This window comes from Leucoraja erinacea, chromosome 1 (assembly GCF_028641065.1).
Source record: "Leucoraja erinacea ecotype New England chromosome 1, Leri_hhj_1, whole genome shotgun sequence".
NCBI classification, from domain to species: Eukaryota; Metazoa; Chordata; class Chondrichthyes; order Rajiformes; family Rajidae; genus Leucoraja; species Leucoraja erinaceus.
This window is the reverse complement of record NC_073377.1, coordinates 37,289,571-37,311,143: the sequence shown is the minus strand read 5'-3', so window position 1 is coordinate 37,311,143 and position 21,573 is coordinate 37,289,571. Positions and strand designations below refer to the sequence as shown.

Sequence of the window (21,573 nt, the reverse complement as noted above, 5' to 3'; positions counted from 1 at the left end):
ATTAGCTGCTACGGTAAAGGTTGGAAGCCAGCGGAGGTACTGACAGTCAGACAGGAGCAGGAGAGATTAAGACAGTGTATAATCCATAGCACCTTAGTGTACAATTTCATAATATGTTTATGGGCAACACATGTTCTGCCCATATACCTCTAAACCTTTTCCATCCATGTACATGTCCAAATATCTTTAAATGTTTTTATATTACCTGCCTCAACTACCATCTCAGCAGCTTGTTTCATAGGCCCACCCGCCCTCTGAGTAAAAAAGTTGTCCCTCATGTTCCAATTAAACCTTTCTCCTCTCACCTTAAACCAATGTCCCCTGGTTCTCAGTTCCCTAACTTTGGGTAAGACTATGCATTCACCCTATCTATTCCTCTCATGATCTTATACACCTCTCTAAAGATCATCTCTCAGCCTCCTGCGATCCAAGGAACAAAGTCCTAGCTTGCCCAATCTTCCGTACAGATCAAGTCCTGGCAAGATCCTCGTAAATCTTCTCTGCATCCTTTCCACTTTAATGACATCCTTCCTATAGCAGGGAGACCAAAACTGAACACAATACTCCAAATGCAACCTCACCAACATACTGTACAACTTAACATTCATCAGTGTTCTCCCTTCTACTTCAGTCTGAATAAGGATACCGGCCTAAAACATCATATGTCCATCTCCACAGGTGCTGCTTTGCCTGCTGAGTTCCTCCACAACTTGATTTTTTAAAATTTCAACAATTTTCTGTTTTTATTTGAGATTTCCAACGCCTGTGGTATTTTAGTTCTATAAAACAAAAGCTTATAAAGAGATCTTACATTAACAAAACAAAATACAAAGAATTGTTTCAGTTTTATTTCTCTGGGAAAGGGCAGAAGAACACTGGCCTTTTAAAAGACTGACTTTAATCAATAATGTTATCCTTTTATTTTTGCAAGAAAGAACCAAAACACATTCATACGGCAGAGACTTAGCATTCCAACAAAAAGGATAATTTCAGCCACAAATAAAATTAATGCTGACCCTTACACTTTGGACAATTTTTCTCAAATTCAAAGATGGAAAGAGTGCCCACAAATTGATATAATTCAGCTGACAATCCAAGTCAAGTCAAGTCAAGTTGTTTATTTGTCACATACACATACGAGATGTGCAGTGAAATGAAAGTGGCAATGCTCGCGGACTTTTGTGCAAAAGCCAAACAACCAAACAAACTATAAACACAATCATAACACACATATTCTTTTACATAATAAATAATGGAAGGAAAAACATTCAGTAGAGTTAGTCCCTGGTGAGATAGGCATTTACAGTCCAAATGGCCTCTGGGAAGAAACTCCTTCTCAACCTCTCCGTTCTCACCGCATGGCAACGGAGGCGTTTCCCTGACCGTAGCAGCTGGAACAGTCCGTTGCAGGGGTGGAAGGGGTCTCTCATGATATTGTTGGCTCTGGAGTTGCACCTCCTGATGTATAGTTCCTGCAGGGGGGCAAGTGAAGTTCCCATAGTGCGTTCGGCCGAAAGCACTACTCTCTGCAGAGCCTTCTTGTCCTTGGCAGAGCAATTCCCAAACCAGATGGCAATGTTCCCGGACAAGATGCTTCCGCTGCGTAGAAGCACTGGAGGATCCTCGGAGACACTCTGAATTGCCTGAGGTGGTAAAAGCGCTGCCTTGCCTTACTCACGAGAGCTGAGGCGTGTGATGCCCATGTCATATCCTCAAAGATGTGGACACCCAGATATTTAAAACAGTTCACCCTATCCACAGGATCCCCATTTATTCTCAATGGAGTGTACGTCCATTATTTAATGACGGTGATATTGGTAAGGTGCTTGTCCTATTGAGTCCAAACGAACTTAAAACATTGAAAGATTCAGTAAAGTTGAGGTTGGATTCTCTGTGTAACACTTACCTTCAAAGTGAGAAGTATGGAGAGGAATTTTCTCTTATCGCCAATTAACATGGCGTTACTAATCAGTGGCAGTTTACTCCTAACAGCTTCCTCAATGGGGATCGGAGCTATATTCTCACCTCCAGCGGTGATTATCATTTCTTTGATTAAAAAACAAAATAAACAATACAATTAGTCATTCGATCAAAGTACTGCCATCACTGTTAAATGAGTCACCATTAAATTATCCAACATTCCAAATACTGCAGATATTGGAAATAAAAAATAAAAATGGAAGGTTTGTAGAGAGAAACAAGGTGAACTATCAGGTCAACACAGCTCAAATTAAATGGTACAGTTTTGCAAAGATCATAAAATGGAGATAACTGGTAAATTTGTGCCAGTTCTTATAGATAATCAAATCTCAGAAGTATTCATATCCAGTAGTTAGATCAAAGCAATCATAGATCATCCAATTATGCCACAGAATAGTGTTAGAAATCAGTTGATTAACAATTTATCACATCAATGTTCCCCTTATTACATATCAATGATTTAATTTGTAAATCACGCATTGTTTTAGTTAATTGTAAATTGAGTAATATTCTGAAGAAGGTTATGTCCCTGATAACATTATCTCTCCTACATGATGCAAGCTGAAGTGCAACTTATGTGGTTGCAGCCTTTTCTTCAACTGTTGTTTTGCTTGATTTCCCCCATATGTATTGTTTCACTTTTTATTTAAGTACAGTGCCCTTCTCTGGCAGACACCATTGTGATATCACAGTTGCGAATGCTGAGACTTAATACTTGTAAGTTCCTGATGTTAGTTGATAAGTAGAGGTAGAATAGATACTACAGTTGCGGTGTTACTTTTGTTGCATTCTCAGTCATGAAATACAGCTTGTGCTTGAATATTATTATAGTAAATTATGTATAATTGTTAAATTATATATATATTTATATAAATAATATAAATATATATTGTATATATGTGTATATTAATAAAAATATATATAACATAAGTCTATAATGAAAATATCACACTAAATACATTTCCTTACAAATTTCTGAAATTTAGTTCCAATGTTTTGTTTTATTTATTTTATGGGATCAGGGCATTGCTGGAAAGGCCATTCAGCCCTAAATATCTGATAACGTGACAAGATGCTATACCAGATCAAGCTAGATTCCAAGTTGAAGTACACAGAAGTACAGAAGTACAAGTCGAATGTAGGAAGCTTGCGTGCCATAACAGACTACAAAGTCAGATAGAACTGCTGGCTACAACGCCTTCCTCCCCGACAGGCTTAGCGAATGCATTCCTGCTTTGAACAGGTAAGTGCAATAATGTCACCCTCCCTTGACAGCCTCGGGTGAACCTGCATACACGATCACCGTCGCAGTTGTCAGACGACCTTCCTTAAAGTGAACCTATAGAGAGCAACATGGAGTCCCCGGCCGTGTTGGTAGAACCTGCTTGGACCAGCTGGCGGGTGTAACCGTGGACATTTTTAACCTCTCCCAACCCCATTCAGAGGTTCCCACCTGGTTTAAAACCACTGCCAGTCGGTGCCGAAGAAAAACTAGGTTCTCCCTGGATCCTCTGACATCCATCACGAAGTGAGTGAAAGCCGGGTCACGGCAACACTGCAGCCTAGCACCTCGTCTCCAGCTTTCTCCCCCCCCATTACAATCAGACTAAAGGAGGGTCCCAACCCAAAGCATCGCCTATCCATGTTCTCCTGAGCCACCGAGTGATTTCAGCATTTTGTGTTCTGTTGACATACCATTATTGTCTCAATAATCATGAAACGACATTGAGAAAAGATAAGCGATCAGCGAACAATCGTGAACCCGGCAAGCTGTCAAGTGTTGAAAGGATAAAACTGTCAGAAACAAAAAAGTTTTGTTACCTTTTATTCTGCCGGTAATATACAGGAATCTCCCACTATCAAATTTTCCCAAGTCTCCAGAATGCAACCAACCATCTTCATCTATGGTTGATGTGGTTTGTTCATCCAAGTTCAGGTATCCCATGAAGACATTTCTGCCCCAGAAACATACTTCTCCAATCCCGTCACGATCTGAATTAGAAAGTTTAGACTTGCACCCTTCCATATCCTTTCCACAGCTGGTGAGAGATTATTAAAAAGAAAGCATTTCAGATGATTGAATTTCAGCACATATCTGAAAATAAAACTAGTAAACAGAGGGTGGTGGGTGTATGAACGACCTGGTGGAGGAGGTAGTTGAGGCAGATAGTAGTGCAATGTTTAAAACATTTGCACAGGTACATGGATAGGACAAGGTTTAGAGAGGTATGGGCCAAACGCAGGTAGGTGGGACTAGTGCAGTTGGACATGTTGGTCAGTGTGGGCGTTGGGCCAAAGGGCCTGTTTTCACACTGATTCTATGATCTGAGCATCAGATAATGAGCAATGAAATGTTTAAATAATGCTACAAAGTCAAAAAAGGCACAGTTGCCAGAAAGGCTGACATAAAAGGCTAGAAATAGCTCATTAGGTCAGGCCACATGGTCATAATATTATCCCCAAAAACAAAAAAGAAGTTAAGGTTTAAGGCTAAGATAAGACACAAAATGCTGGAGTAACTCAGCGGGACAGGCAGCATCTCTGGAGAAGGAATAGGTGACATTTTAGATTGAGACCCTTCTTCAGACTGATTTAAGGTTTAAGGCTGTTGACCACAGGTTAAATATCAAAATATCAAAAGCAGTGGCAAGTTAACAGGCAAGTTAATAGGAAAGAAAAACAAAATACTGAAAATCCTCAAAGCAGTCCTCTCATCAGCTGGAGTGTGGTCCACACCTCCCATTTACCTCATTGGAGACCTTTAGACTATATTTTGTTTTAGAAAGAATTGCAGAAGCTGGAAAAATCTAAGTTTTTTCCCCTCCGACATCAGTCTGAAGAAGGATCCCGAGCCGAAACGTTGCCTATTCCTTCGCTCCATAGATGCTGCCTCTCCAGCATTTTCATCTACCTTGAAACTATCTTTTATCAGTCTCCAATGTTATATCTTGTACTGAATGCTGTACCCTTTATCCTTCATCAGTGCACTGTGGAAGACTTGATGGTATTCATGTATAGTTTTCTTCTCTAACTGGATAGCACGCAAACAAAAGCGTTTCACTGTATCTTGGTACATGTGACAATAATATAATAAACTAAACTAAACTTTGCCACATTTAGAAATGCATTTGAAAGTGTGCTTGAAGAGCTGTGAAGGGCTTTGGGCCTAGTTTAAACAAATCACTCATTTTATCAGAGTCATCAACTACTGCATTTGAAACATTATTTGGGAATTACATCATGTAAATGATGGAACATTTCACGTTAAAAATTACCACCTCATCCCAATTTTCAAAACAAAAAAGGCAACTGAGATTTACAGCCAACTCATAAAATTCAGGGTTGATGGAGAAGAATACAAGAATTTTGTTTTCCTGGTCTATTTAAAGGTTGAGAGACCGGCAAGGTGAGTTCTGCGAGGCTTTGCACATCCCTACAGATGACTCATTTCAGAGGCAGCACATTGGGAATTATTTGATTCATCAACTGCTGCGTGACCTATAAAGACTCAACTTGGCACTGCAGAAGGGCTGCGGTCTTTGAGCCTTGAGGTGCACCCTTACATTCCATTCCATGTTCATCAATTTAGAGAAGGAAATATTGGGTGAGGGAATTCCACAGCTAACGGGTTTTTTTTCAGATGAAAGCAAAATCAGCAATGATTAAATGTGGGGATGTGCAAAGGTCCAGAACCGGAAACCATAGATGCATTAGAGCTGCAAATAAAAACATTTATTTACACTGCAAGTTAAAAAAGTCTAGGATGAAAGAGGTTGGGCAGGGATCTGAAAATAAGATCTGATCAAAGCAAATGATTGCATAACCTAAGGTCAATTAAAACAGCGATGGTGGGCAAGGTACATGTTAGATCACAGGCAACAGAGGTATGGGGTGGCTTAAAGTTTGCAAAGGGAGGTGGTGGCATTCCAGCTTGGGAGTATTATGGTGGTGGTAGTATTGATTTATTATTGTTACGTGTACAAAGATGAAGTGAAAATTTTTATTTTGTGTGCTATCCAGTCAAATTGTGGAAGAAAAATTAATTAATATCCTTCGTTCTTTAATTGGAATTGAACAAGGTAACGAAAGGGTGTTTTGGATGTGACAATTGGCAGCTCCCGCTTGACCAGGTACAGAAGAAATTCGTGAGAATCGACAAAGTAAAATTAGATGTATTACCTCCAGTCCGGGAATGTGATGAATTGTGGATGGTAAATGTAAACATGAAATGGGAGGAGATAACGAAGCTTGTTTACATTTCTGAGAAGTTACAGTAGATCACCCACGCCCCCTACCGCTACTAGCGTATATTAGTTGCAGTAAATGGGAGGCTTATGATCGGCTCGGAATGGGGATGGTGACGTGGGCAGCTTGAAAGATGAGATCGAATAATGTCAAGATTCCCTTGTTTTGCGTTTGATTTGTATTAACCATCTGTTGTTGAATAAGATTAACATAAGTGAACAGTATGTTATGAATAATAAAATAATTGGAACCCATGTGGTGATAGAATGTTTTTGTCGAATAGTATCTAACAAAGCTAAAAAAAAGTTATTTACTTCACTAATTCTGCTGTGAAGTCAAAGAACTGGTGAGCAGTTTTCTGCAGCCATCTCTCCATGATATCATGCAATAAAGTCTCTTGAAGCAAACCTGCCAAGTCTGCAACTTTTTGTTTTTCTTTTTATTTCCCTCTAAATTAATTTCTTCCACAGAATTTGGCATAGTCGACAGGGTCCCAATTGTAACAGGATTCGAACGAATATAGGGGGAAATAAAAGGGAATGACAAAATAGTCCTGTATAGTCCTAACTGAAAAGGGGACGGGAGGACTTCCCAGAGAAGGGAGAGCCCCTGGGCAACCTATTGGCTGGTGACTCGCGCTGAGTCAAGATACTTATTAGGGTTGAGGCAAGATGCGGGGAAGATACATTTATTTACGCTGGGCAAAGAGGATAAATTGAAGTAGATGCCGTAAAGCGCTATAGAAATTGAAAGGTGATTTCAAGGTTTGCAAACGGAGTAAAACTGGTGCTCACAAATGTAAATAGAATATTAAAAGACATTGTCTGCGGAAACCTAATTTTGTTTTACAGACTTGAGAGAAAAATGTGGCAGGCAACAGCAGTCGATCAGAGAAAGATGGAGGCCTGAGGAAAAGAAACAGGTGGTCCCGAAGGGAAAGATGCAGATAAGAAAGAACACTGCAAAGGTGATAAAAAAGACTAAGATACACCAGGAAGAGGTAGGAGATCCCATTGTTCCACTGGGATCGCCAGCAAATATAATTAAAAAGTGCAGAGATGACCAATGTCTGGTAAATCTTTATGGTAATCTAAACTGATCAATTTAATGGAAATTGGCAAGATAAGGGAAGTTATAAGCTATCTCCGTCCTACTCATCCCTAAAACAAAAGAAATGGGTTGACGAGATAGGAGCACAATTAATATTTGCCATGGAAGTGTTATTAATGATAGTTGGAGTGGTAAGTGTAACTTTAAAATTGATGGAAATAATAAGGAGATGGATGGGGCTGGAGAAGAGACACCAGCCCCTAGAGGATGAGGAAGGTGTTAAGCAGAAAGAAGGAAATGAGGGACCTATGCGTATAATATCAATGCAGGTGGCAGCAAAGTGACGATCAACAGGCTGAGGGAAATGAGTCCCTCACTCACTGGTTGGCCCACAGGGGAAAGGAGGCTATAATGGGGGGGAGCAAGAAAACATAGTGATATAGGGGAGGTAAGTAAAGTAAAGTAAAGTAAATTTTATTTATATAGCACGTTTAAATCAACTCGCGTTGAAACCAAAGTGATTTACATAAAATAAATATTTTTAAAAATAATAAAGTTTCCGTACATCCATAGAAAAATTAAAAATACGAAAAATGACAGAACACATTATAGAATTCAACATGAACGTCTCCCCACAACAGTGTCAAATATTTCCACTGTGGGATCTAAAGGCATCTAAAAGTTCAGTCCTCTTCCACTGTGATCACCCGAGGTCGGGGCCTGTGCGATGTTTGCAACACAAAGACGAGACGATCCCAGATTTGATAGCCTGATTTAAGAGTAAGTGGGAGGAACATGCCGGAGGGTCCCGAGCTGATAATGGGCCTCTAGCTGTTCACACTTTACTAAATTTGTTTGCTGCCCCGACAGGCTCAAACGTTTATATTGGTTAACGTAGATTGATAAATTTAGCCGTGGGAGAATGTGATCACAGCGCTTGTGAACATGACAGTGGAAGAGGACAATGGCAATTAAAAGATACAACACAAAGTACATACTGGAGATGTGGTAAGAAAGGGCATTGCGCTCGAGAATGCACACGTTCCCCACAGCTACAGTCAGGGAATGTCCAACAGGGAGGGTGTCTAGCCCCTTACTGCACTTTTATAATCTCTAGAACAGCCGCACTCACGTTACTGGGAAGACCGGCCCTGTGTAAACTGGGAATGGTCTTACACTGTACTGCACACGGTATGTTTATGGAACTCACTCAAATGCAGACACATCAATTGTTAAATTTAACTGAAGAAGAACAAGGGCAAAAGATGCCCATTTTTATATTATTGGCAATAAAGTAGCAATCCATACGGTCAATTGGTTAATCAAACCCATTGTGCTCTGTAAAGAGTGCAGGATTCAAAAGGCCAGTATTTACAGTATCTTGTTGAAACCAGCCAAGAAGATTAGCGGACGCATTGCACTGAATGATATACGTGCATCCCTAATCCCTAATCCCGGATACCAGATGAGAGTTTCCCCCTGGTTGAATAAACTTGAACAATTAACTAACCCTTATTTGTTTTTTGGGGTCCCGGGATTAAGAATGATGGTCCACCTCTCACAAGACCAAAGGGAGACACCTCTGAGTCACACTTGACTGTAGCTACTAGACCTCCAGCAACAGCAAAGGAAATAAGAGAAATTATAAAAAGGACAGTCAATTCATGTTTTAAAGTTGTCAATGACACAGAAGGAAAATCACATTGGTCAGAAAGGTATGGGACAGCCGCCTAGTGAGGATCCGCCAAGGTTACCAATGGCTTTGGTCCAAGTACCCTCTGAGCTATGGGCAAAGCATAAGAATTATGTGGAACGAATGCATTCAGTCCCTGAACATAAAGTGACTTTAAAAAAGGGTGCTGCCTTGCCATGTTTAAAAGGGATAGCTATGGTCATAGTATCTTTATTACAACAAGGAGTATTAGTGAAAACACGAAGTCCGTGTAATACTTCTATTCTGCCAATCCCAAAAGTGGGAAGACGTAATGTATGGCGTTTCGTCTCTAAGACCCGAAAGCTATTTAAAAAAAAAAAAATAGTGATTCCTCTTGCTCCTTTAGTACCTGACACCAATATTATTCTGTTAAAGAAGGAACTGCAGATGCTGGAAAATCAAAAATGGACAAAAGTGCTGGAGAAACTCAGCGGGCGCAGCAGCATCTATGGAGCGAAGGAAATAGGCAAGGTTTTGGGCCGAAACCCTTCTTCAGACAGAATATTATTCTGTCATCTATACCGGCAGAAGCCAACACCTTTACAGTAATTGACCTATGTTCAGCCTTTTTCTCCATACCCCTGCATAAAGGCAGCCAATTCCTGGTTGCTTTTACCTACAAAGATCAACACATCTGGACTAGGCTACCCCAGGGGTATACTGAAAGCCAGCCGTATATGCAGCAGCAGTGGTAAAAAATCTAGAGGAATGTTAATTATCGGAGGGATCTACTTTGATCGATGACCTTTTAGTAGCCCCTGTGACAGATCCTGATTGTACTCAATTGGTGCAACATTTGGCAGGAAGAGGGCATAAAGTATCCCTGGGAAAATGACAGTTCTGCCAGCCTAGTGTACAGTATCTGGGATTCCAGCTGCTGGAAGGCAGAAGGAGATTTGGAAGACACAGCACAAAAGCAATAGAGAACATCCCGATCCCGAAGATAAAGAAGGACATTCTTTCCTTCTTAGGCATGGTGGGTTACTGCAGACAATGGATTCATGACTGCAGGGAACTAGATGCAGCATTGCACCTTGCAACAGAGGCACCTTGCAGACTGAACCCTCCAGAGTAGTATGGACCAGGCGTTTAGAAATCTAAAGATCCTTTTATCACATACGAACTATACTTATCAGCGATCACCTGCTATAAACCCAGCTACCTTTGTACCACTGCCAGAAGAAGATTGTGACCATGATTGTCTATTGCTTGTAGAAGCCATTGCTACTCCCCGGCTGGACTTAGAGTCATCCGATTGATAATCCTAATCTGGTCCTATTTACTGATGGTTCTTCACACCGACACAGTGATGGCAGATTATTAGCAGGATATGTGGTGGTCACACCACACCAAATGCTGGAGGTGTACGCTTTACCATCTGAAACGTCCGCTCAGGCAGCTGAGCTGCATGCCCTGACTCGTGCCTGCATATTGGCAAATTATAAAAGTGCAAATATCTACACTGATTCTCGCTATGCGTTTGGGGTTGTACATGACTTTGGGCAGTTATGGAAAAATGGAGGATTCATCACATTAACAGGAAAGACTATTAAGCATGTTAACCTGGTGTTAATTTTATTGGATGCTATTTGTTGATTTGTAGTCCTTATAATAACAGTGGCCTCACACCATGTCAGGTTATATAGAGTTCATTAGGAACAAGCAATGCAAGTTCTCACGAGAGTTAGACAATAGACAATAGGTGCCGGAGTAGGTCATTCGGCCCTTCGAGCCGGCCAATGTGATCATGGCTAATCATCCCCAATCAGTACCTCGTTCCTGCCTTTTCCCCATATCCCCTAACTCCGCAATCTTTAAGAGCCCTATCCAGCTCTCTCTTGAAAGCATCCAGAGAACCTGCCTCCACCGCCCTCTGAGGCAGAGAGTTCCACACACTCACAACTCTCTGAGAGAAAAAATGTTTCCTCGTCTCCATTCTAAATGGCTTACCCCTTATTCTTAAACTGTGGCCCCTGGTTCTGGACTCCCCCAACATCGGGGACATGTTTCCTGCCTCCAGCGTGTCCAAACCCTTAACAATCTTATATGTTTCAATAAGATACCCTCTCATCCTTCTAAACTCCAGAGTGTACAAGCCCAGCTGCTTCATTCTCTCAGCATATGACAGTCCCGCCATCCCGGGAATTAACCTTGTAAACCTACTCTGCACTCCCTCAATAGCAAGCATGTCCTTCCAAAAATTGGGGGACCAAAACTGCACACAATACTCCAGGTGTGGTATCACTAGGGCTCTATACAACTGCAGAAGGACCTCTTTGCTCCTATACTCGACTCACGCCGCTGGAAGTGGGGCTGCTGAGAAAATTAATATCGAACCATCCTGAATACGAATCCACGAGCACCAGGCACTGTGCTTCCTGTGCCTTTCAAATAAATCACCTGCCACTGTAGACCATGGGAGCGCAGGTACAGGATGTGGCAGAAGTGATTGCTTTTGTAGATGAGGCGCCAGGTTATTGCACACCGCACAAGCTGCCACATTTTCACTGATGTATTCGGCCATGCCAGGCTAGACTTGTAGCACTAGTTCGTCCCGAACAGGAAAGAAAGGTCGGACTGACAATGGAACGTTGTAGTGCTTGTCTGGCCAGCCACGCTAATGACAGAAGTTAGCGACCGTAGGGTCTTGTCGGTGGCAGTGTGGGCAAAACCAGGTCCTCCATCCAAGATGAAGGGATGAAGGGATGAAGGATACAGACATCACGATAAAGTCATAATCCAGCGAGGGCAGATTCTCGCAGGTCTCCGAGGTGCACGTGAAAGAGTGTCGGCCAGGTGCATATCCTTTCCACGTTTGTAAGTTAGGACAATGTCATATATTTGAAGATGTGGTAACATCCGTTGTAGGTGCACTGGAGAGTTATGAATAGGTTTATTGAAAATGCTGATAAGAGGTTGGTGGTCGGTTTCAAATGTAATAGTGCGATCAAAGATTAAATCGTTGAACTTTTTTCAGGCGAACACAAACACTAACAACTCTTTTTCGATTTGGGCGTATCATTGTTGTGTGTCAGACATGGTGGACGAGGCATAGGCGACAGGCTTATTGCCATGGCCATCATTCTGAAGGCATGCAGCGCCCAGGCCATGTTGTGAGGCAACACATGTAAGAGTAATAGGCAATCTGGGATCAAGGTACGCTAGAGTAGGGGGTGGCCGACATCTGCCGTCAAATGCTGTCTGTTGTCGCTCATGCCAGGTCCAAGCAGAGTCCTTGTGTGTGAGATGGCGCAATGGGGCTGATATTTTGCTGAAAACTGGAATGAATCTGCTCAAATAGTTCGCTATGCCAAGGAATCTCTGCAAGCTAGGAAGTTCATTAATAGCACTGGTTTTCGCTGGATCAATTTTCAGGCTGTCCTTGGTGAATATATGGCCTAGGTATTTTACCTCATTCACTCTGAATCTGCATTTTTGGGATTGAGTTTGAGATGGATGGCCTCAGCACGCTTCATTACTTTTGTCAGATTGGCATCATGTTCCTCGGTCGTTTTTCCAGCAATAAGGATATCGTCCACTACGATGGAGCATGGGTATCCGGCAAACAATTGTTCCATGGATTGTTGAAATACTTCACTGGCAGGACTTATACCAAACAGCATCCTCAAAAATTTATAACGTTCGAACGGAGTACTGAAAGTTGTCAGCTTGGAGGATTTATGTTCCAGTAGAATCTGCCAGAATGAACTCTTGGCATCTAGCACTGTGAATACAGTTGTTTCGGCTATCTGCGCCACAATCACGTCCACCAAACGCATTGGATAACGTGGTCTCTTAATTGATGTATTTAAGTCCTTGGGGTTAATGCAAATCCGTAATCCATCTTTATTCTTCTTAGTAGCGACAACCATTGAGGAGACTTTGTACACGATCCCGCATAGCATGAGGAATCCTGTGAGCCAGACGAACAACTGGGGTTGCCACAGGTTCAATAGTAATCGTGTATCTCACAGGCAACTAGCCCAGCTTGTCATTAAACAAATCCTTGTATTGTGTAAAAATGTGATGTGTAAAATCACAGCCTATAGTCAGTGGACAGACTGAAGGGCTGAAGGAAATCAAACCCATGTCATGGCATGCATCGGCACCCAGTATGGATGGTACCTTCTCGCGTATCACGTAGAAATCCAGGATGTGGTCATGCGCGTTGAGATGGCAACGTAACTTTACTTGGCCGATAGGGTGTAGTGGTGCACCATTAAAGGAAATAAGTGATGTTAGAGTTAGCATTAGAGTTTCTGTGTTTTACAGCTGTTGTAAGACAGCCAGTGAAATTGTGTTGCACCGAGCTCCGCTATCGCTAAGATAAAGGGTTTTGCCATTAATGAGCAATCTGACCTTGGGCTTCAGTTTGGACGCTGAGCCAGACAAAGCATGCACATTAATCTCTGTACTGTCACCATCTGTTTGTGCGAACTCGAAGCTAGGATATTCATCCTGGTTTAACGAGTTGACAGACTGTCTCGTTTGAAATCTGTTGTTTCATGATCTGCAGCATTTCGCAAAATGATTTATTTTATTGCAAAACCTACAGTTTTTCATAAGCAGGGCACCGGTCGCAAACTGCAGTGTGTGAACCGTCACAATTAAAGCAATTAGCAATCCATCTTGGGCTGCTAACTGGCCCCTGGAACGGGCAAGCAGTAATTTTATTAGACACATTGGCTGCATTGACTTCACGAGCAGCAGAAGATGTTAGGGTTTTAATGTGGGCAATGGTTAACTCAGCTATACGACAGTGGTTTTCGACAGCTTCTAAGGTCAGGCCAACTTGTCGTAGCAATTCATCGCGTAGTTTATCATTCAATATGACATGTGTTAAGCGGTCTCTTATCAAACTATGTTCAATTTCTCTAAAATTGCATCGACTAGTGACATGCTTCAGTGCACTAACATATAGCTCGACAGGTTCTCCTTGTTTTTGACACATTGACAAAAATTTATGTCGTTCAATGCTCACATTAATTTGTAATTCACATAGTTGTCGGAATTTACGTAGGAGGCATTCAGGATCTCGGTCAGACTCTGCTGGAATCTGTAAACCATTAGCATCAACTCCAGCCAGTGCGTAATGAAATCTTCTGGCACGTCGAGTAGCTTCAGTGCCTGCCATGTTAAGGAGGATTGATGCACGGAGAGCAAGAGTAGCAGCTGGATATGCTGCATCAATGTAGATTGAGAAATCCTCCTTGAATACACGCCATCGCTCTGCAAGGTCTGCATCAAACACCAAGACCTCTGGCTTCCTGAGAGCAGCAGCCATAACCGCAGTAAACAAAATTAACCAAGATAAAAACAATATAAGGAATAGAAGGGTGAGTTCATAAACGCTGACACCAAGAACCACCATGTTGATTTGTAGTCCTTATAATAACAGTGGCCTCACACCATGTCAGGTTATATAGAGTTTATTAGGAACAAGCAATACAACTTCTCACTTGAGAGTTCACTTTAACACTAACGGAATGCAGCAGACCGTGACGCTAACAAGCTAGTGGGCGTAACTACAAATGCATGACTCATAGCATGAGCTACTAATCTACACTATTCGATTGTATGAATAGTACGAATTAGCGCAACAGAAAGCCCACGCCCCCACTGGCCAGCAATATTGGAATTGGTAGAGAAGTGGTATATTGCGTTGGGTGGCCAGCCCTCTCGTGTGATGCAGGGACCCAACGGGTCCCACTTAGTCTAGTGTTATCTATAATTATTGAGAGTCAGGTGAATATAGAAAGTTGGAATATAGAATTATTTTTTGTAACATCCAACTGAAATATCTGCCCAAGCTTAGGACGTAACGCAACACAGCGCTGGAACAGACCCTTTGGCCCACAAGGTTTGTGGCAACCATGATGCCGAATAAAACTAACTCATCTGTATGAATATGATCCCAGATCCCTCCATTCTGGTCTGTCTAAATGCCAATTACATATCACTATTGTTTTCATCTTCCACCACCTTCCCCCTAGCAGCATGTTTTTTTATTTGTTTTATTTAACCTTTATTTAACCAGGAGAAGTCTCATTGAGATTAAAAATCTCTTTTACAAAAGAGTCCTGGCCAAGACAGGCAGCAGCACAGTTCCACAGTTACAGACAATAATTTAAAAACAACAGAGAACATATAAATAGAGTCACAGTCAGAACATCATCAAACAAAGCATGTACAGACAGAAGAGCCCGCTTCAACATCATTAAGAAGGGATTTAAATCTGTTTATAGAAACCAGCTCCTTAAGTTTCAGTTCATTCTGCAGCTGGTTCCATGCGAAGGGAGCAGCATAACTAAATGCCCTTTTCCCCAGTTCAGTACGGACTTTAGGTACAGTTAGTAAGAACAAGTCCTCAGAGCGGAGCTGATAAGTTCCTGTGCTTTTTCGAATTACATACTTCTGCAGGTATGAAGGAAGAACACCGAGGATAGTCTTATAAATAAGGATATGCCAATGATGGAGTCTGCGGGTGGACAGGGCAAACCATCCAACTTGAGCATACAAAGAGCAGTGGTGCGTGAGGGTTTTAAAATTAGTAACAAATCTCAGTGCTCCGTGGTAGACCGTGTCCAAAGACTGTAGGCATTTTGAAGATGCATTCACATATAAAACATCACCATAGTCCAACACAGACATAAACGTTGCAGCAACAAGTTTTTTTTTTGGCTTCAAATGAAAAACAAGATTTGTTTCTAAAGTAAAAACCTAATTTTATCTTTAGTTTTTTCACAAGTTGCTGGATATGAGGTTTAAAAGAGAGAGAATCGTCAATTATAATTCCCAGATATTTATATTGAGACACAGATTCAATCACAGAGCCCTATAAAGTGGTGATAGGAGGGAGGTCCAAAGGCTTTGATTTAGCTTTCGTGAACAGCATGAGCTTTGTCTTGTCAGCATTTAAAACAAGTTTTAAATCACGCATGGTAAAAGTATCTACTAATCTTAAACAATTGCCCCACAAGTCTCCTCAAACTATCCCCCATCTCACACAAAACTCTTTAACATTTAACTTTCTATACAGGGAAAAAGACATGATCTATGTCTTTCATAATTTTATATACTTCTATCAGGCCTCCCCCTCAGCTTCTGGCATGCCAGAGAAAACAATCCAAGTTTGTCCAAACTCTTCTTAGGGCTAATACTTTTTAATTCAGCCAACATCCTAGTAAACCTCTTCTACATCCCCTCCAAAGCCTTCTTATTCTTCCTGTATGACCAAAACTGCACACAATACCTCAAATGCTGCCAAAACCCGAAGTTTTATACAACTGTAATACGACTTCTTGACTTAGAAATTAGGTGCAGGAGTAGGCCATTCGGCCCTTCGAGCCTGCACCGCCATTCAATATGATCATGGCTGATCATCCAACTCAGTATCCCGTACCTGCCTTCTCTCCATACCCCCTGATCCCCTTAGCCACAAGGGCCACATCTAACTCCCTCTTAAATATAGCAAAGTATAGAGTATAGAGTATAGACTTCTATACTCATTGCCCAAAACAATGAGGGCAAGCATGCCTTGTGCATTATCTTTAGGGAACCAATGGACTTACACATCAAGATTCATCTGTACACCAATGTTCTTAAGGGTCCTATCATTTACCACAGTACTTTCCTCTTGCATTTCACCACCCAAGGTGCAACACATCACACTTGTCGGGATTAAACTCCATCTGCATACTCCATCTTCATTAATCTACATACCACTGTATCCTGTGGTAACCTTCACTATCCACAACTCAATTTTATATTCCAAACTTACCAATCCACCTATCTGATTTTATTGATAAATACTAGACAGCAGTCCCAGCACTGAACACTGCACAATACCACTGGTTAAAGACCTCCAGTCAGAGAAACCTCTCTCCATCACGACTGTTTTCCATGGCCAAGCCAATTTTGATTTCAGTCTACCAACTAGTATTCATGATTAAGAGGTGAGAGCAAAACCATTTGAGCTAAGTTGACTCAGAGTATCAGGTTATGAAATTAAATGTACACTGTAATTGGGCATTAAATCATACTCATAATGGTTTTCTCAGTGACATTAAAATACTCTCAGTAGATATGGAACTAAGTGCTCAATATCAATAAGATGTTGGGACTTTTGAAGAATCCAACTGAGTTGCTATGAGAAGCCAGTAGCTGCTCATTCGGACAATATTAAAATTTAAATTGTTTCAGTCAGAAAGAAATAAAGAAAACCCATAACAAGAGAAAACAATTAGTCTAAATCCTGAAGAGGAAACCAAGTGATAAAGTGAAGTGTTCTTCCATGTATTGGCACAAGTTGCAGAAATTGCGATAGACACAGTTGTGGAAGTAGCAATATATATTTGATGTAAATATAGGAGTTATAATCTGTAAGTCTGCAGATGACATGAAGGTACACAAAAATGCTGGAGAAACTCAGCGGGTGCAGCAGCATCTATGGAGCGAAGGAAATCAGTAACGTTTCAGGCAAATTCAATGTTCATGCCCTCCGGATGCAGGCTCCCCAAGCGGAATATGAGGTGCTGTTCCTCCAATTTCCGGTGTTGCTCACTCTGTCAGTGGAGGAGACCCAGGACAGAGAGGTCGGATTGGGATTGGGAGGGGGAGTTGAAGTGCTGAGCCACCGGGAGGTCAGGTAGGTTCTTGCGGACCGAGCGGAGGTGTTTCGGCGAAACGATCGCCCAACCTCTGCTTAGTCTCACCGATGTAGATCAGCTGACATCTAGAGCAGCGGATGCAGTAGATGAGGTTGGAGGAGATACAGGTGAACCTCTGTTGCACCTGGAACCACTGCTTGGGTCCTTGAGTGGAGTCGAGGGGGCAGGTAAAGGGACAGGTGTTGCATTTCATGCGGTTGCATACAGAAAGTGCCCGGGGAGGGGGTGGTATGGGAGGGAAGGGAAGAATTGACAAGGGAGTAGGAACAGCACCTCATATTCCGCTTGGGGAGCCTGCATCCGGCGGGTATGAACATTGAATTCTCCCAATTTTGTTAGCCCTTGCTGTCTCCTCCCCTTCCTTTGCCCTCGAGTTGTCTCCTCCCATCCCCCAGTTTTCGGGCTCCTCCTCCTCCTTTGTTTCCTTCCTTCTCCCTGCCACCCCCTATCAGTATGAAGAAGGGTTTCGACACGAAACGTTACCTATTTCCTTTGCTCCATAGATGCTGCTGCACCCGCTGAGTTTCTCCAGCATTTTTGTGTACCTTTGATTTTCCAGCATCTGCAGTTCCTTCTTGAACACAGATGACATGAAGATACTGATTGTGGATGATCAGTCATGCTCACACTGAATGGCAGTGCTGGCTCAAGGAGCCAAATTGCCTACTCCTGCACCTATTGTCTAAGGCTGATGTGTTGTGGAGAGAGAAGGCTGTCTACCATACAGCACAATATAGATTAGATGGAAAGTTGAGAAGAATATTGCAGTTGGAATTTGATCCCAAGTGTAAGTTGATGCATTTTGGAATCAAATAGGGGTAGAACACACAGTGAATGGTAAGGCACTAAGGAATGGCGATGAAAGGAGAGACTGAGAGGTCCAAGTTCATGGGCGGTGAAGTCAGTATATGACATGCTTACCTTCTAAATCAGAGCATAGAATATAAAGGTTGCGCGATATTTCGCAACTTTACAAAACATTTAATACAGAGAATACAGAGAAATGTGAGGGGTTGCATTTTGGGAAGTCTAACATGGACAGGACCTACACTGTGAATGGTAGAGCTCTGGGGAGTGTTGTGCAACCGGGTGATCTAGGAGTGCAGGTACATGATTCCTTGAAGATGGAGTCGCAGGTAGATAGGGTGGTCATCAAGGCTTTTGGTACATTTGCCCGATACGTTTTGGTACATTTGCATAAAAAAGATTTAATAGGAATCTGAGGGGTAACTTTTAAATACAAAGGGTGGTGGGTGTATGGAACAAGCTGCCAGAGGAGGTAGTTGAGGCAGGGACTATCACGACGTTTAATAGGATAGGTTTGGGAACAAGTGATTCAAGATTCAAGAGAGTTTATTGTCACGTGTCCCTGATAGGACAATGAAATTCTTGCTTTGCCACAGCACAACAGACCATAGTAGTCATTGACTACAAAACAGATCAGTGTGTCCATATACCATGATATACGTATATACACATGAATAAATAAACTGATAAAGTGCAAATAACAGATAATGGGCTATTAATGTTCAGAGTTTTGTCCGAGCCAAGTTTAATAGCCTGATGGCTGTGGGGAAGTAGCTATTCCTGAACCTGGTCGTTGCAATTTTCAGGCTCCTGTACCTTCTACGTGAAGGTAGCAGGGAGATGAGTGCACGGTCAGGATGGTGTGGGTCTTTGATGATACTGCCAGCCTTTTTGAGGCAGCGACTGCGATAGATCCCCTCGATGGAAGGGAGGTCAGAGCCGATGAAGGACTGGGCAGTGTTTACTACTTTTTATAGTCTTTTCCTCTCCAGGGCGCTCAAGTTGCCGAACCAAGCCACAATGCAACCGGTCAGCATGCTCTCTACTGTGCACCTGTAGAAGTTAGAGAGAGTCCTTCTTGACAAACCGACTCCCCGTAATCTTCTCAGGAAGTAGAGGCGCTGATGTGCTTTCCATCAGTGTTCTCGGACCAGGAAAGATCTTCAGAGATGTGCACGCCCAGGAATTTGAAGATCTTGACCCTTTCAACCATCGACCCGTTGATATAAATGGAACTGTGGGTCAGCATCCTACTCCTTCCAAAGTCCACAATCAGTTCCTTGGTTTTGCTGGTGTTGAGGGCCAGGTTATTGTGCTGGCACCATATGGACAGTTGCTCAATCTCTCTTCTATACTCTAACTCATCCCCATTAGTGATACGTCCCACAACAGTGGTATCGTCAGCAAACTTGATGATGGAGTTCGCACTATGATCGGCTAAGCAGTCATGAGTATAGAGTGAGTACAACAGGGGGCTGAGCACGCAGCCTTGAGGTGCTCTCGTGCTGATTGTTATTGAGTCTGACACATTTCCACCAATACGAACAGACTGTGGTCTGTGAATGAGGAAGTCGAGGATCCAATTGCAGAGGGATGCGCAGAGACCCAGTTCTGCGAGTTTGGTAACCAGCTTGGAGGGGATGATTGTATTAAATACCGAGCTGTAATCAATGAATAACAGCTTGACATATGAATTTTTGTTGTCCAAGTGGTCCAGAGTGGAATGGAGGGCCAGCGAGATCGTATCCACCGTTGATCTGTTGTGGCAGTAAGCAAACTGCAGTGGGTCCAGGTTTTTGTCGAGGTATGAGTTGATTTGCGCCATGATCAACCTCTCAAAGCACTTCATCACCACAGACGTTAGTGCCACTGGTCGATAGTCATTGAGGCACGTCACCTTGCTCCTCTTGGGCACCAGTATAATTGATGCCCTTTTGAAGCAGGTGGTAACCTCAGACCTCAGACGTGAGAGGTTGAAAATGTCCGTAAAAACTCCAGCCTGTTGGTCCGCACAGGTTTTTAGAACACGACCAGGTATACCATCAGGTCCAGGCGCTTTTCAAGGGTTCACCCCTCTGAAGGATTTCCTGATGTCGGCCTCTGTGACTCAGACTGAAATACCAACACAGCGAATGGGGGCTCGAGAAGGCACATCAGTGTTCTCCCTATCAAAGCGTGTGTGTAAAACGCATTGAGCTCATCAGGGAGAGATGTTTTGCCGACATTCGAGCTGCCTCCTGGTTTCACCTTGTAGGAGGTAATTGCATTCAGGCCCCGCCGCAGCTGCCGAACATCTGTCTCATCCTCCAGTTTGTAGCAGAAGTCGCTTTTGTCCTTTTTAATGGCCTTACCAAGGTCGTATCTGGACTTCTTGTAGACCACTGTATCATTAGACATGAATGCCCGGTGTCTGGTCTTCAGAAGAGTGCGGATCTCAAAGTTCATCCAAAGTTTCTGATTAGGAAACACTCGGAAGGTTTTTGTGGGGATGCAGTCCTCCACACATTTCTTAATGAAGTCTGTAACGACTGTGGCGTATTCGTTCATCCTTGCCGAGTCCTTGAACATTGCCCCGTCTACAGACTCCAAACAGTCCTGGAGTTATTCCTTTCGTTCAGATTGATGTTATATTTCACATGTTATTGACATTTAAAAATTGGGGGAACTGGTTGCGTTGGGGGACCAGACCACCCATGTGACAAGGACCCAACGGGTGCCACTTGGTCTAGTGTATATATATATATATATATATATATATATATATATATATATACTAAAACTGTCATCTTGTTTGTTTCTATCTATCCATCTATGCATGCGTATGTGCTCCCAGAATAACTCCAAAACAGTACACGTTAGCGCTGACTTTGTTTGCACCACCTTACTCACCATTGTCCTCCCGACCGCCACCCGACCCGTGGAGCTGGAGACCGCCACCCGACCCGTGGAGCTGGAGACCACCACCCGGCCCGTGGAGCTGGAGACCACCACCCGCCCCGTAGAGCTGGAGACCACCTCCCGACCCGTGGAGCTGGAGACCACCACCCGACCCGTGGAGCTGGAGACCACCACCCGACCCGCGGAGCTGGAGACCGCCACCCGACCCGC

The 21,573-nt window shown here is 42.8% G+C and overlaps 1 protein-coding gene across 1 annotated transcript in view; it reads right to left on the bottom strand.

Moving 5' to 3' along the window:
• Positions 1 to 21,573, bottom strand: part of LOC129695780 (long-chain-fatty-acid--CoA ligase ACSBG2-like) — a 157,678-nt gene that overhangs the window by 5,497 nt on the left and 130,608 nt on the right. Inside the window, exons 12-13 of the mRNA XM_055633088.1 lie at positions 3,802 to 4,019; positions 1,907 to 2,046 (exon numbers count right to left, since the gene is read on the bottom strand). Coding sequence (XP_055489063.1) covers positions 1,907 to 2,046; positions 3,802 to 4,019 — 358 coding nt within the window. The remainder of the gene's footprint in view (positions 1 to 1,906; positions 2,047 to 3,801; positions 4,020 to 21,573) is intronic.